General features: G+C 41.1%; 1 protein-coding gene across 8 annotated transcripts in view; it reads right to left on the reverse strand.

Annotated features, from left to right (window-relative positions):
* ACOXL (acyl-CoA oxidase like) overlaps window positions 1-17,359 on the reverse strand; it is a 349,566-nt gene that overhangs the window by 104,562 nt on the left and 227,645 nt on the right. For all 8 annotated transcript variants that reach the window (XM_059188392.1, XM_059188391.1, XM_059188389.1 and 5 more), the window contains one exon: window positions 4,483-4,592. In XM_059188392.1, coding sequence (XP_059044375.1) covers window positions 4,483-4,592 — 110 coding nt within the window. The remainder of the gene's footprint in view (window positions 1-4,482; window positions 4,593-17,359) is intronic.

Genomic DNA, 17,359 nt, shown 5'->3' on the forward strand with positions numbered 1-17,359 from the left:
TGTTTTTAAGCTTTAAGATAGACTACAGTTTGGGGAACCAGAAGGGCTCGGTCAGTCAAGCATCTGACTCTTGATTTTGGCTCAGGCTGTGGTCTCAGGGTTGTGAGATCAAGACCTGTGTCCAGCTCCATGCTGGGCATGGAGCCTGCTTAAGATTCTTGCTCTCCCTCTGTCTTTGCCCTTCTCCTGCCGCGCCCCCCCACCCCAAAAAAGATACACTACAGTTTAAATAAATAGGAACCTGGGCAGTAGTAAGAAAAAAGAAGAAAAAAAGAAAAAAGGACGGACTACAGATTTCCTAATTTCACTTTATGCCAACAGATATGAAAAGTCCCACACACTACTATTTATTGGGTTTCCCATGGTTTTTTTTTATATATAATTTTTTATTTTTTATAGACATATATTTTTATCCCCAGGGGTACAGGTCTGTGAATCACCAGGTTTACACACTTCACAGCACTCACCAAAGCACATACCCTCTCCCATGTTTTTAATCAAGATTGTAAGATGACATTTCCTAATAAATACTTTCCTTGGAAATTAGTTCCACACATTTTGGTTACAGAGACAATAATCTGCCTCCAAATAAAATAGCAATTTAAAAAAAACACAAAAATTTAAAAGCCACAATAAATTCCTTATGAATGGAATAAAGGAAGCAACATATTTATGAGCGTAAATCAATGAAGTGGAAAACTAAGGTACCATAGAAGGGATCAACAAAAAGGAAAATCTGGTTGTCGAAAAAAACAAACTAAAAAACAGACAAACTTCCTCTAAGATTAAGCAATAATAAGGAAGACAGAAACTCAAGAAATCAATTTAGGCATGACAAATGGAACATAACTATAGATCTAGCAGAAGTTTAAAAGATAATCAGAGAACAGTATGAAAAACCTTATGCCAATAAATTCAAATCAAAATAATCAGTTCCCAGAAAATATTATTTATGAAAGCCAACACAAGAAGAGAAAGCCTAAATGGTTTTAAAACAATTAAACCACAGCTGACTCCTGAACAGCATGGTGCTGGGGGGGCGGGCAGTGTTGACTCCAGTGCAACCAAAAATCTTCATTTAACATTTGACTTCCCTACAACTCAACTATATATAGCCTACTGTTGATTGGAAGCTTTGCCAATAACACACACAGCCAACACATATTTTGTATGTTGTATGTATCATATACTGTATTCTTAGAGTAGCATAAACTAGAGAAAAGATCATGTTATTAAGAAAATCATAAGGGAGAGAAAATACATTTACAGTATTGTCCTGTGTTTATCGAAGGGACAGCACTGTGCTGTTTAAACCCGTGTTGTGCAAGTGAATCAGTAGTTTAAATATTCTCCCAGGCCAAGATAATTTTCAGATAACTTACCAAATTCTCCCACAAAATAAGAAACTACTCCCAAAATAGTTTTATGAAACTAGTAAAACTTCATATAAATTCAAATCAGGGAACTACAAGAAAGGAAAACAGTAGACCAATAAGTAAACAAAAATGCTAAAACAACATTAGCAAGCCAAACTCAGGAAAATATAAAAATGACAGTGCAGCAAAGCAAAATTGAATGCTTTTCAAGCAGGAAAGAGTAGTTTAAAGTTAAAAGATTTATGAGGGTTATTTATCACATGAACAAACTAAAGAAGACACATAACATTTCAATAGAAGCAAAAAATCATTTGCAGTAGAATTCATCACCTAGTAATGACAAAAATATGTTTAAAATAACAATAAGTGGAGCTTCTTTAGGAAGTAAAGTGGGTCTATCAAAACCTTTGCAAACATCTTTCTTTCTTTCTTTCTTTCTTTTTTTGGCAAACATCATTCTTAATAGTGAAATGTTGAGCTAATTTTTTTAAAAACCAGGACTAAGACAAAAAAAATACCTTCTATATGAAAAAGAATAAAAGGGAATAGCAAGTGGAAAGAAAGAAAAAGTCATTATTTGCAGATGGTATGATTGTCTATAGAAAAAACACACTCAAAGAATCTATAGATACAGAAGGAATTATTTTTTGTCATCAGGTTTATATATACAAGTCAACTATTTTTATAATAAATGGGCACAATAGAAACATAATTTTTTGAAAGTATTCCTTTTACAATAATAAAATCATAAAGTACCTAGAAATTAATCTATCAAAGGATATACTATGTATGGAGAAAATTATAGATTTCTAGAAAACACTTAGAAGATTAAAATCTTTGAGACAAGAATCAGTTTTATATGTATATACATCAATTTTTCTGCAAATCTATAGATTTAATACTTTGAAAGAAAATTAGAGCAGATTTTAAAAAATTGTGGTAAAATATACGTAACATAAAATTTTTAACCATTTTAAAAGGGTGCATTTCAATGACATTAAGTACATTCAAACTGCTGTACAACCCTCACCACCATTCATCTCCAGAAATTTTTCATCTTCCCAAACTGAAATGCTGTCCCCACTAAATAATAACACCCCATTCTCTCCTCCTCCAAGCCCCTGGTAACCATGTTCTACTTCCTGTCTTTATGAATCTGACTACCCTATATATCTCATAAAACCACAGTCAAAGAATAGTTTCCTTTTGTGTTTGCAGGGCTTCTTTTTGAAAAACTTAACAAACAGATTCCAAAACTTATATGGAAGTACAAAAGACCCAGAACAGCCAACACAACTCTGAATTATATTTTAGATATAATAATATAATATAATATAATATAATAATTATAAAACTAGTGTAATTGCAACAGTGTATTGTTGGATTAGGATACACAAATAGGCTAGGAACAAAGAAGTCCTGAAATGGGAATTTACAGTAGTGCCAGAGAGGGCCCCACATCACTAGTAAAGGACAGTTGATTCAGTAAATGGTGCTGGGACAACTGACAATCCCTAGAGGAGAAAAAAAATGAAATTAGATCCCTTCCTCACACTACAGACAGAAATTTCTACTGGATTCAAGAATTAAATATGAAAGGGGAAACTCTCAAACTTTAAAAAACATATACTTCAAGATCTGAAAGTAGACAAGATTCAGCAAGTGTGTAGAATAAAAGATTGATAAATTCCACAGCAATTTAAGAATTTATGTTAAAAGGCACCATAAAGAAAATATAAGACAAAGCACAGACTTGTAGAAGGTAGGTGTAATGTCTGTAACAATAAAGGATTAAAAAGACCCTAAAAATCAGTAAGAATAAAAGAAAAAGAAAAAGAAAATTTGGCACAACACGTGGACAGGCATTTCAAATGAGAAGAAATATAAGTGGCAAATAAACTTGTGAAAGCGTGCTCAACTTTAAGAGCATTAAGGAAAACACAATTTAAAGTCACAGAGAGAGATCTTTATATATACGTATAGGCATATATAGTATCGACAAAATGAAAACTGATAAAACCATGTGTTGGTGAGGATACGGTTCCACAGGACACGTGCTGCTGGTGAAGGTATAAATTTGTACAGTGACTATCTAGTACAGTTGAACATTGCCATACTCCCCACACAGCAATCTCACTTCTAGGTAATAATACACAACAGCAACATACTGCAAATCACCAATGGGCCCTAAAATCAGTTTAAAGGATTGAGATCAGTATTTTTTAAAAAAACAATTGAAAACTACCAGAGACCATGACGACTAATAGGCTAAGCATTGTTTCATGAGATGTTTGCTTCAGTGGTGTCTGCCTCTATGGATGTGTGGGCGTCAGTGGTTGATGTAAAATTTATTTCTTATTCTGAGTCACTGCAACTAAATTTGAAGGCCCTGTAGAAACTTAGACATATTCCCCAGAGAACATACAAGATTTTTCATAAGAGCTTTTTACCAAATATCAAAAATACAATCCAAGTGTCCACTGAAATCGGAGACTAGAATGGATAAGCAAATTGGGGTATATACACATGATGAAATATGATACACAAAGAGAACAGTTCTTCATCTACCCATATCACAACTTAGATGAATCTTAGAAACAAAGTAGAGTGAAAACAGGAAGCTACAGAATACCACATACACTACTCCTTATTTATTAAGCCTAAAGAAAATTCTAAAAAATCAATACAAACAAGCAAAACATGGATCCTGAAGCCAAATTACCTGGGATTAAATCCTAGCTCTGTCGCTTATTAGCACATACCTCCAGGCAAAATTCTTAACCTTTATGCCTCAGTTTTCTCATCTATAAAATGGAAATAATAACCAACTTCATGGAGTTTGGGGGATTAAAACCTCTGATGTGTTTGGAATAATGAACACACAATAAAGAAGGAACAGGAGTAGAATAAGAACAGAATCAGCAATGTTTTGGTTCTCCAGCTGGGGAATGGGAGCATGATGCTACCTAGTTGTGGACTGTTTGCATAAATGGAATATTTAAAATTTCAACAAGAGGGAGCTGTGCTGTGACAAGGCTCCCTACGCCCAGACCCAGTAATAAGAAACCGAGGGCCAATGGTGGTCCCAGCCTAAGCAGTTACGTACCTGGTTCTCAGCTTGTCCCTCCCAGACTCCGCCCAGTTTCGGAGGCAGCAGACCAGTGGCTTCTCTTTATGCTGTTTGCTGTACTGAGCCAGCAGTGCCCGCACCACAACCTGGCCAGACAGTTGATGATTTGTCAGTCATTTGTCAAGAATGTAAAAAAAAAAAAAAAAAAAAAAAAAAAAAAAAGCTAAAGTGTCTTGAAATGCTGCAGCCAGTTAAGGGCTAGTTGCTTCTAGCAAACACCTTGGAAAGCATCAAATAGAAACCCCATCCTCCCAGAGGTCTCTGTTTGCCATGGCAAAGGGGTGGTGCTTACCCTACCACTGTCAATCCCTCCCCCACGGCTCACTTGACTAACTAGCTAACTACTTACCACTCTCTCTCCCACCTGAGATGTCAGCCTCTAAGGCCAGTCTTGGAATCCAGTATTTTAGCTGACACTTCAGATAAAACCTACTTGCTGTCCCTGATCCAGATAGATGGATGGTCTGTTTTCTTTTTTGCCTCTAATATTCTATGGTTGATTAGGCCTTTGGGGAACAGAATTAAAATGTATACATAAAACAAGATCCATCAATCTTTTCCCCCAGCAGCTTTAAAGTTATAATTTGCCCTAAATTACTGCATGTTTTCCGGTTCTGCTTTAAAAAGGTGTCCATGTCTAGCCTGCTACAGACAGAGGCCCAAGGGATAGTTGGCAGCAAGTACTAGACATGTCAGTGAGACGACCTTGGACCAAACACCCCGCCAAGCCTCTAGCTGACCGCCATGGTACAAGTGGGCCTACTAGGCCGGCAGAGGAACGACCGCCTGTGAGCCCAGCCCAAACCCTCGACTCCCACAACCATGAGCTGACAACTGGGAGTTGTTTTACATTACTCCATTTCAGGGTGGTTTGTTACATAGTAACAAACAGCTGATTCAATCACATACAAAACTAACTTTAGAATATTTCCTTCTTTGAGATACATTGATGTTTTTATAGAGATGATGTTAAATGATATATATACTTTCAATCAACAGTATATCTTAAATGACATTTTGGTTCACATTGCTGTCTCTGATTCTAGTTATCTGGTTAATAACTATAATATTTTTGTTTGGAGCCATCAGAGCTAATTAGACATTCCCATTCACTTAGGTATTTGGAACCATCATAGCTAATTAGACATTCCCATTCACTTAGGTATTTGGCTTGTTTCCAATTTTATACTGTCATTAATTGTTTTGATATCAATATATTAGACAAAGAGCATTCATTGTCCCCTACCCCCCTTTTTTTCTGGTTATTACCAGAGAATAAATCTCATGATCCAAGTGATGCAAAAATATTTATAAAGGGTCACCCTGCCTATGAGAGGGATGCTGGAAACTTATCAAGGCATATTTGCTTAGGGGAGCTTTGCTGGCAGTGCTGGGCAGAGCCAGTCATGCAATTCAGTCTTGACCCACAGAAGACTATGCCACAGTCAGTGTCCTGTCAAAGCCAGGTACTAAAACCCATATAGCCAACTGATAGAGCAGAGCCTAACTCAGTTACACCAAAGCTTTCAGGTTCCTCCCATCTGGGCCTACGGATGGCTTAAGCTCCCTGCCCCCTAAGGTTAGAGAAGGCCATAGGACTTGCTTTAGACCAGCGACATGCAAGCTGGTATGATGTTCCCAGTTATGACAGGTTCCTAACGTAGGGCCTCAGTCTGCTAGAAGCTACCATGGTAATCCCATGCATAGATGCAGGCATTGTCCTCTATATTATTATGTTTATTATAAATTCCTTTTGTTTCTTTTAAGTATTGTCTTGAATTCTTAAAATTATATCTCTAGATTAAGTTGTATTATCTATATTTCACTTCGGGATAGTAAAGGGGGTATTACAAAATATTTTTTATAAAAAAGAGGGCATTACCTCCAGTACCTTTTTTTTAAAAGATTTTATTTATTTATTTGATACACAGAGAGAGATCAAAAGTAAGCAGAGAGACAGGCAGAGAGAGAGGGGGAAGCAGTCTCCCCGCTGAGCAAAGAGCCAGATGTGGGGCTCGATCCCAGGACCCTGAGATCATGACCTGAGCCGAAGGCAGAAGCTTAACCCACAGAGCCATCCAGGCACCCTTGGGTTCAGTATCTATAAGAATCACAGTACTGGGGCACCTAGGTGGCTCAGCCAGTTAAGTAACCGACTCTTGATTTCTGCTCAGGTCATGAACTCAGGGCCCTGGCATCAAGCCCTGCATTGGGGATGGGGGGGCGTGGTCTGTACTCAGCAGGAGTCTTCTTGTCCCTCTCTCTCTGCTTTTCCCCCCACCCCTTTCTCTCAAATAAAAAAATAAAATTAAAAAAAAAAAAACCAGAATCACAGTACAGTATCACGGGTCAAAAAATGTGAAGATTTTTATGTCTGTTGCTATACGAAATCTGTGTAAAAATTACAACATTCCCAGCAATGGGGGGAAATTAACTCATTTTAACTAGAATTAAAATTAAAATCATATAGCAATCAAGTTTCACTGACACATCACTAAGATTAAGATTGAAACTGTTTGTGTTTGCTTATCTGTTAGATTTATGACGGCTTTAACTCCATCTCCCTCTTGTTACAAGAGCAACATCATTCCAAGCATTAAAGATTCCTTTCTCAGATTTCCACCCTTCCATATCTTTACATTTCTATTTCTTCATAGCATTTATTGATGCCTGATGATACAGAGCAAAGCAACTTGTCTCCTGGTTTCTTGTCTTTCTACTGTCTGGAAAGAAAATGCTAAGAGATTATGGTTTGTTTATCCTTAAAAGCGTCAGACAACAGAGGACACAGAGTTGAGAGCAGAAGAGTCCTTCCTGAATGAATGAACAAATAAATAAATTTCCTTCCTGTTTTCAATGTTTTATCCAATTGGTTCAATTTCTTAACAATTCCTTTAGCTTTTGTCATTACCTCCACTTTTCCAATTTAAGCAACTTAAATTGAAAAAAAATTCACTCTAACTAGAATTAAAATTGGAATGATGTAATAATCCAGATCAGGTGCTAAACTTAAGAGAAAGGACAGACAAATCGGGCTCTGGTAGATTAGTCATTTTGGATCTTTGCTCCCTTTTCTTTCCTTTTTGTTCCTTGCTCTTGGCATCGTTCCTCCTTTTCTAGGTCATAAGACAAGAAAATATGATCTTAAAAATGAGTTTATTTCCTGCTGTTGATACTCCCTCGGTGAAAGATTAAATGATTGAAGCTATCAGCTACCATTAGCTGGGGTTTGGGCATTATAGTTTCTAAACCCAATACTTTATTTGATAAATGACCAGAGAGAGGCAAAGAGACCAGTCACCATCTTGACTAGGCATGTGACAAAAAAGTGCTTGTTTTCACTCATAGATGTGCTCCTAAATACATTATAGTATGCTATGGTGTGTGTGTATGTGTACATACACGTATATAAAAATTTTAACTTCCTTTCTTAAAATAATTACAGACCCACAAAAAGTTGAAAACCTAAAATAGTACAGAGAGGTTTTATGTAGTTATGACTCAGATTCCCCCCAGAATGGTATCTTACACAGCAATAGTGATTACCAAAATCAGGAAATTCAATACAATTTTACTTTAGTAGAGATTTCATTAATTGAAAACGAACCTACTCCCATTCTGTCAGTTGTCTTTTGATTTTGTTAACTGTTTCCTTTGCTGTGCAAAAGCTTTTGATCTTGATGAAATCCCAGTAGTTCATTTTTTTCCCTTGCTTCCCTTGCCTTTTGCGTTGTTCCTAGGAAGATGTTGCAGCGGCAGAGGTCGAAGAGGTTGCTGCCCGTGTTCTCCTCAAGGATTTTGATGGATTCCTTTCGTACATTGAGGTCCTTCATCCATTTTGAGTCTATTTTTGTGTGTGGTGTAAGGAAATGGTCCAATTTCATTTTTCTGCATGTGGCTGTCCAATTTTCCCAGCACCATTTATTGAAAAGGCTGTCTTTTTTCCATTGGACATTCTTTCCTGCTTTGTCGAAGATTAGTTGACCATAGAGTTGAGGGTCTATTTCTGGGCTCTCTATTCTGTTCCATTGATCTATGTGTCTGTTTTTGTGCCAGTACCATGCTGTCTTGATGATGACAGCTTTGTAATAGAGCTTGAAGTCCGGAATTGTGATGCCACCAACGTTGGCTTTCTTTTTCAATATCCCTTTGGCTATTCGAGGTCTTTTCTGGTTCCATATAAATTTTAGAATTATTTGTTCCATTTCTTTGAAAAAGATGGATGGTACTTTGATAGGAATTGCATTAAATGTGTAGATTGCTTTAGGTAGCATAGACATTTTCACAATATTTATTCTTCCAATCCAGGAGCATGGAACATTTTTCCATTTCTTTGTGTCTTCCTCAATTTCTTTCATGAGTACTTTATAGTTTTCTGAGTATAGATTCTGTGTCTCTTTGGTTAGGTTTATTCCTAGGTATCTTATGGTTTTGGATGCAATTGTAAATGGGATTGACTCCTTAATATCTCTTTCTTCTGTCTTGCTGTTGGTGTAGAGAAATGCAACTGATTTCTGTGCATTGATTTTATATCCTGACACTTTACTGAATTCCTGTATAAGTTCTAGCAGTTTTGGAGTGGAGTCTTTTGGGTTTTCCACATATAGTATCATATCATCTGCGAAGAGTGATAATTTGACTTCTTCTTTGCCGATTTGGATGCCTTTAATTTCCTTTTGTTGTCTGATTGCTGAGGCTAGGACCTCTAGTACGATGTTGAATAGCAGTGGTGATAATGGACATCCCTGCCGTGTTCCTGACCTTAGCGGAAAAGCTTTCAGTTTTTCTCCATTGAGAATGATATTTGTGGTGGGTTTTTCATAACTGACAGAATGGGAGAAGATATTTGCAAACGACATATCAGATAAAGGACTAGTGTCCAGAATCTATAAAGAACTTAGCAAACTCAACACCCAAAGAACAAATAATCCAATCAAGAAATGGGCAGAAGACATGAACAGACATTTCTGCAAAGAAGACATCCAGATGGCCAACAGACACATGAAAAAGTGCTCCATATCACTTGGCATCAGGGAAATACAAATCAAAACCACAATGAGATATCACCTCACACCAGTCAGAATGGCTAAAATCAACAAGTCAGGAAATGACAGATGCTGGCGAGGATGCGGAGAAAGGGGAACCCTCCTACACTGTTGGTGGGAATGCAAGCTGGTGCAGCCACTCTGGAAAACAGCATGGAGGTTCCTCAAAATGTTGAAAATAGAACTGCCCTATGACCCAGCAATTGCACTATTGGGTATTTACCCTAAAGATACAAATGTAGTGATCCAAAGGGACACATGCACCCGAATGTTTATAGCAGCAATGTCCACAATAGCCAAACTATGGAAAGAACCTAGATGTCCATCAACAGATGAATGGATCAAGAAGATGTGGTATATATACACAATGGAATACTATGCAGCCATCAAAAGAAATGAAATCTTGCCATTTGCAACAACATGGATGGAACTAGAGCGTATCATGCTTAGCGAAATAAGTCAAGCAGAGAAAGACAACTATCATATGATCTCCCTGATATGAGGAAGTGGTGATGCAACATGGAGGCTTAAGTGGGTAGAAGAATAAATGAAACAAGATGGGATTGGGAGGGAGACAAACCATAAGTGACTCTTAATCTCACAAAACAAACTGAGGGTTGCCGGGGGGAGGGGGTTGGGGAGAAGGGGGTGGGATTATGGACATTGGGGAGGGTATGTGATTTGGTGAGTGCTGTGAAGTGTGTAAACCTGGTGATTCACAGACCTGGGGATAAAAATATATGTATATAAAAAATATATGTTTATAAAAAATAAAAAATAAAAAAAAAAAAAAAAAAAAAGAAAACGAACCTAGTAGTTGATCATTTTGTCAAGTGAAAGATACATTATCTTTTTACAATACAAGTGATTATATCCTTCTCTAAGTCTGGTGTTTTGAATACTCACAAGATTTTCTTGTGACAACTTGTGAAGTTATTTCTTTCTAGGTGACCGTTTTTGTGGTCGTGTTGTTTCTGTGGTTATTTACTCTGTTCTCTGGTTCTAAATATGAATACTATTTTCTTCTATATACTTGATTAATCCCCAGTGCACCTGCACAGGAGCCCCTTTCTTAGGGGAACTTTGGGGGACTGGGTAGTCAGAAGAGCAGTGCGCTTGCCTTTTCAAAAAAGATCCCATCTGTAGGAGGAATCAAGCTAATCTACAGCCAACATTTGGAAACTATGAGTCTAAGAAATTGTGCAGAATAATGACATCATAAACGTGCATTTATAATGAATATCATATGCATCAGGCAACAGTGATTATATAACATCAATAAAAGTTATATATATATTTTTAGGTCAAATGGCTTTTCAAGGCACCTATGAAGCAACTAGCATTTCTACATACTAAGTATTTCACTGATTTATGCCAGGTACAGTGAAACTTGGATGAAAAAGCCTTAATAAGTGGTATCTGCTGCCAAGATAGAAATATTGAGAGCCAATTAGAATAGAAAACATGGTGTCTACGGAAAAGCCACCAGACATCATCCATTATGTAACCAGGACAAGCCGGGAAATGGGGCTGCACTCAGGCTTGCACCACATGGGGTGATGGGGCCGTTCAAAGTGGCTGCTCTTATGGCACTGGGACCCAAATCATGCCCTAGGCAGGACCGGCTACATCATTTGAAGCCCAGCACAAAATGAAAATGCAGGGCCCCTGGCTCAAAAATTACAAAGAATTTCAAGATGCTGAGAGTGGCATGTTAAACCCCAGCACCGGTCCTTCTGAGTGTGATGTCCGATATGACTGTCTAGGTTTCACCCCACGAAGCTGGACCCAGCCCTCAGGGTCTCAGTTGCACTGCCGACACAAATGTCACTGCGTGTCCCACATTCCTATTACATCAACATCCAGCACCCTAGGTTCCTGAGGGCAGCTCAGGTGTCACTCGGGGTGTGAGACGGAAGAAAAAGCCAAGTGGATGTGATTCCCCGAGCCCTTTACATTTTTCCTCTTTTAGGTGCTGGACATCCCATCAAGGTGAGATTTCTTGAAAAATTTCCTGGCTAGAAGAAAAGGAAGGAAGGAAGTGAGGCAGGGAGGGAGGGGGAGGGGAGAGGTGGGGTGAGGAGAAGAGAGAAAGAGCTGTTTAACACAGAAACCCACAGGTACAATGCTCTGAGTAATTGTTGGACCTTAAACATGGATTTGAACTTTATACTTTAGCAGGATGGACGGATCCAAAGCAGTGATGTAAGCCCAGCAAAAATTCATGCACTAAGTAGATCTTAGGAGTGGTCAGTTTTTTGGTTTGGGTTTTTTTTTTTTTTTTTTTTGGTTGGTTTTTTGGTTAAATCTGAATCAAATTTAACTTATTATCCCAATGTCTCCTCCCAGGAGGAAATAAAGCACAACCCTGTGGTTTCCTCCCTTCATGCCACCCACCTTTATGGAGCACGCACTGTGTGCAAGACACCTACCGCCACTCTGGAGTATTGTGGGGATTACAGAGATGAATAAGAAACATCTGTCCCTTCAGTGGCACAGACAACCTTCATTCATTTGTTCATTCATGTGTTCGATACCTAATAGTAACAACTGCCATTTTTTTTGAGCACCTACTAAGGCTAAGATCTGTTCCAAACTCTTTACATGAAATGACTTAATTTAATCCTCCTGACAACTCTGGGTAGTTAACAGAATCATTCCAATGCCCAGATAAGGCAACTGAGGCCCAGAGAGGTTAGGCAGGTCACCAAGTTTGCATAGCTAGGAAGTGGTGGAGCTAGGACTTAAGCCCAGAGCCCATGCTTTTAATAATTCCACACCTACACTGCCTCTCCTGTGCTCTAGGCTCCGTGCTGGGCACTGGGGGTATCAAGAGAATGCAAGAAGCCAGTGAGCTGGGGATAAAGTCAGTAGGACAGAGTAACAGGATGAGGGTGACCGAGGGAAATTCAGAGTTCACTGGGCAGGGTAGGGGCGGTGCAGGGAAGGGCACTAGCAACCAAGCCCCTTGCACTTGACCACAGTTCTGTCTCTGAGATGGAACAGGGGAAGGAGACAAGGGCTTTCACCCTACAGGAGGAACACTTTTAAAGGCACAAGCATGGAGAAGCATGGGTGCCCAGAGTAGGCAGCAGGCAGGGGTTGGCTGTGAAGAGCCTCAGAGGCCATGCTAGGCACCTGGACCACATTAAATCAGGCTGCTCCTGCCGTGTATTGTCTCTCACCCTGAGCTGCTGCTGCCCCAGGCTGCCCCTGGTTCTCCCACCTGGGCCTTGCTCTCCTTCCACAGATTTGACTCAGTCTTCTGCTCTGCGCTGGACACAGCCTTCCTGCTTTCTGCCTCTGCCCTGATCTAGACTCCGCTTTGGAAACACTGCCCATAGCTGCAAGGAAAGCCCCTTGCCTGGCCCAGCCCAAACAAGGCCTCTCACAACACAGGTACCCACAAAGCACTTACTGAGCATCTATTATGTGCCCTGCACTATATCTGCAACAAGTTAACATTACTGAGCTTTTCCTTATATGTGCCGATAACCACAGTTAACGCTTTGCCTGTGTTCCCTCATTTAATCCTTACAACATCCCTATAGAGTCTGGGTTATGACCCCCACTTGTAAAATGTGGAAGGGGACCTCCAAAAGACAAGGAACTTGTCTCTATTTCATACTGTATAAATAAAGCTCTATAGAAATGTGGACTCTATTAAAGAAACTATATAAATAAAATGATGAACACATTGACCGTGGAATTTGTAATCAAATGGAGAAGAAGAAACAACAGGACACAGCCTTGAGTGAACCTCTCCTGTGTGCCGAGTGCTTGACGGACATGAGTCCGTCCTACAAGAGTCCTACAAGGTGCGGGCGATCCTCAAGGAGCAGGTGGGGGCTCAGAGAGGCTGGGCCAAGGGTTTCATCTTCAGTCAGTATGGGCAAACCTGGTCCCTGAGGCCAGCCTCCTTGGCCTCCTTGGAGATCTTCCTGCACAGAGCCCTGTCCTTTGCAGATTCTGAGGTGACCGATCAGATGAGAGGACTTCCTGCAGCTAGAGGTCAGCCCCAAACCCTAAAGCCTGGCAGGCAAACTCTCAGGAATATGCTGGACTACAGGAAGGGAATTATTAAAGCTTACTGCCTCTCCTCACTCCTTCCGGGATGGACACCACCTCACCCATGAGCTTCTGGGACCATGTATGCTAGAGCAGAAGCTTCCAAAGGAGGTAAGCAAGGTGGGGCTAGGAGGTCTGCACCTACTGATGCCAGGCTCTATGGCTCAGTGCACCCCACAAACATGTTTTCTTTGACCTCCCCCTGCCTGCCCTTTCACATTAAAAAACAAATGATGTGTTTCCTCTTCTCTTGAAAACCTGGAATTTCTGGGAAGCCTGAACCCACGTTCCCTTGAGGCAGCAGTCAGTGGGCAGGAACCGGCAACAGCCCCTCGGAGAGGGCAGGAGCCCACAATCTGCCCCAGTCTCCACAGTGCTCTGAGATTACAGGGCTCTGCTACAGTAACGTGGGTCTCTGCCTGGCCGTGAAGACCCTTGGTCTGGTAACCCCTGTCGTGGGCCTCATCCAAGGATGCCAAAGATCCCCATGTGGTGTAAGGAGCCTAGGAGTGGCCCCTGACTCCAACCTCTGTCCCTTTCCATTTTCTGGCCTCATCAACCAGCCACCCGTGGCCAGCCCAGTTCTTCCTGAATGGTGGAGCCCACCCAGCTCAGGAGCATACTTATTTTGTAGGACAGGTGCTACTGGTCATCTGTCTGCGACTCGCTGCCCTTGGCCCCCATACAGTCTTTGCTTTCTGGCCCACACCTTCTCTCACTAAGGAGGTGGAAAACGCCCAGTGCTCACCCCCAGATCCCATGAAGGGCCTTGGCCAACTGTACGGTCCTGGCCAGTGAGATCTCAGAGGAGTTCAGCTGAGGGCTTCTGGGCAAGGTTTCTGGAATCCCTTCTAAGATGCAGATGAGACCACCCTGGAACCACTCCAATGTTGGTGGAATGGAATGCTGGAGAGAGGCTTGGGCCTTAAGGACAGACAGGCCCCTGAGCCAGCTCTGGGGTTACCATGGAGGATGAGATGTTCTTATGGTTTAGGCCACGTTGGCGGATATTGTGTTCCAGCCAGCTGTGTCCTGACTGCTACTGTCACTGGCAGCTGGGTCCAAGGTGACCTTCCTGAATCTAGCTTGTCCACTTTCCCCGGTGTGGGGCTGCTGCTGTTGCCCCAAGTCTTCTCAGGCCCATCTCCCAACCCTTGCCTTCTAAGCCCTCCCCATCCCTCCCTCCACACATTTCTATCTGCCTTTTACAGCAAGTTTCCCTGCAGCGCACACATATGTCTGGCCTCTCCTGAAGCCCACCCCCTAACAACAAAATGTCCAGCGGAGTTGCTTGGAGTAGATATCACTGGTATACTTACTTCCTTTTATTCAGAAGGCAAAGCAACTAAGGCTTTACATCTGTGACTAAATAAATACATAAATAAATGGTAAGGAGGAGAATGTTAAAAAAAGAAATCCTGTGAAGTCTTCCATATCTCGAGTAAGGCACAAACCCTTTCCGAAGGAAAACAAAAATTCTCCTTAACCCTCAATGTTGACTTAAGTTGTTTCAAATTATAATGTTGCTTGAACATGTTCAAACATTTAACTAGATATAAACACCTTATGTTTGTGGCTCTCATTCAATTATAAACTATGAAATTAAATACAAGCAAAACTATAAAACTAATGAGATTCATATCAACAGCCCTAATACCATGTGGCAGACTGTTTTGCAGCATGAACTTGGCCCTCCCTAGCCATGCAGGTTCCTGTGGATGGGTTATGCCCATGCCCCTGAGGGCTCGGGGAAAAGAGGCCCTTCTCCTCCCAATCTCTGATGATGAAATCTTCCTTCAGCAGCACAACATAGCACCCCTTGGCCTCACTTGGCACAAACACATAGTTTTGGTCATAGAAAACCTACATTTGTTCTCTTCTCCTTGGTTCCTGGTGACCAAGGTGATGTTATTTGCTGCCAAAGGGCCCGTAAATGTAAAGACGAAGTTGGGAATCCTATGGCAGGCATCCTCCAGGTCTATGGTGTTATCTAGACAATCTACATAACGTACTTAGACTATTTCTGTTTAGATTATCATCAAAGTTAAAACAAATAATTAACACATTCTCGTAAAGAACTCATAGATCCCAACTTGAAAAACAATGCCAAAACCAATCTCTCTGTAGAGAAAATGAAGTCACCTTGGGGAGTGGAGGAATAAGGATAAACAAGTGGGCCAGATTCAGAAGGCTCCGTTTCTCCAAAACCTCACACGTGGAGCCCTAGGGGAGACCTTTCAATATTTAGATGCTAAAACATCTGGTTTTGAAAAAACTGGTGCCAGCTTCATGCATTGGTCATTGGGTTTAGAAATAGAAAAATAGAATGCCTGTTCGAATTACTTTGCTTAGCTTTTCTGGGAGAGCATCACCCGAAAGTCCCACCAAGGTCCCCCAAATGAGCACATTTTGCAAATGCTTCATGTCAGTTCTATTCCCTAAGCAGAACTGCAAGCTGTCCTCCCCACTCCATTTCAATGCCACCACCCTGGCCTGGATGCCAGGGTGAGACTGGGTCCCAAGCCCACCCTTGGCAGTTCTATGGCCTTCATAGTCTTCACTAGGCCAGCTCCTGAGCTTCTGCCTGCCTCTCTGGTCTCATTCCACACAAATCCCCTTGGTTTTTGTTGCCATCACTGGAAGTGATTCTGGGTGTAACTTCCCATCTGCAGGTCTTAGGGAACATCCCTTGAACCACTTGCCCCTGATCTGCTGGGTCAAGCAGGCCCACAGCTTACCCCCTTGTTCTCTCTCTCCAAGAGCCCTCAGATTAGGAAAGCAGCTGACCCTTCGGGTAAATAGACGCGCCATCCACAGCCCCATCTGCTCTGTACCTGCTGCTCCTCTTGCCATCCAGATCTCAGGCACTTCAGAACTGATGATCCATGGCCCTGAGATTGGGTTTGGCCCAACCTTTACCTTTGATTTCAGGGATATCTGTATTTTTCTCCATCTGCCATCTCAATGTCTTCATCTGCTGCTCAGCTATAGCCAGAAGGCTGGAGCCCCAGAGAGAATGTTCTTTCTGGTTTCTGGTTTACTGTGTGGGTCCTTCCAGGAGCAGGGGGAGTCCTGGTTTAGCAGCCTGAGGTCCTGCCCTCACCTAACATCATTCGGGTCCCAAGGCACCATTCTAGCCCCTGAGGTCCTATGTGTCTGGGAGAAGAATGTGGAATTCTCTCCAGTGGTAAGGGGTAGGGAGATCGCTAAGGCTAGAGGGTGAGGGGTGTGCATGTGTGTGTGTGCGTGTGTGTGTATGTGTGTGTGTGTAAGAGAGAGACAGAGACAAGGACCGAGAAATACACTGGTCTTTGTTCTCTCTTTTAGAAAGGACTTCCTTTCTCTGTTACTCTTCATCCCTTCTCTTTCTTCACTTTCGTATTTAAAGAAGGTATTTTTAAGAAAATGTTTTTTAAATACACTCAATTTTAAAAATTCAAGCCATACTAAACGGTCTTAAATAAAAAGTAGAAGTCTCTTGCCCAATCCCTTTCTTCTAAGACCTCACTCCATAAATAACCATTTTTAAGCGGGTTTTGTTCTGCTAGAAGGAAACGTTTCCAAGCGTCAAGTTGAAACAGATTCTCCTGTCATGTTTTAGTTTGCTTCATATCTGGAGCGTGCTCTTCTTGAGCTGTCTTGTTTTTCCTGAAATCTTAATGGACTTTCCCCCCCTTGTTTCAAGAAGAAACATATGCCTTTTCCATCACATCACTAAGATCTTCCTGCCTTTTAATCAC

This window comes from Mustela lutreola, chromosome 9, assembly GCF_030435805.1.
Source record: "Mustela lutreola isolate mMusLut2 chromosome 9, mMusLut2.pri, whole genome shotgun sequence".
Lineage (NCBI taxonomy): Eukaryota > Metazoa > Chordata > Mammalia > Carnivora > Mustelidae > Mustela > Mustela lutreola.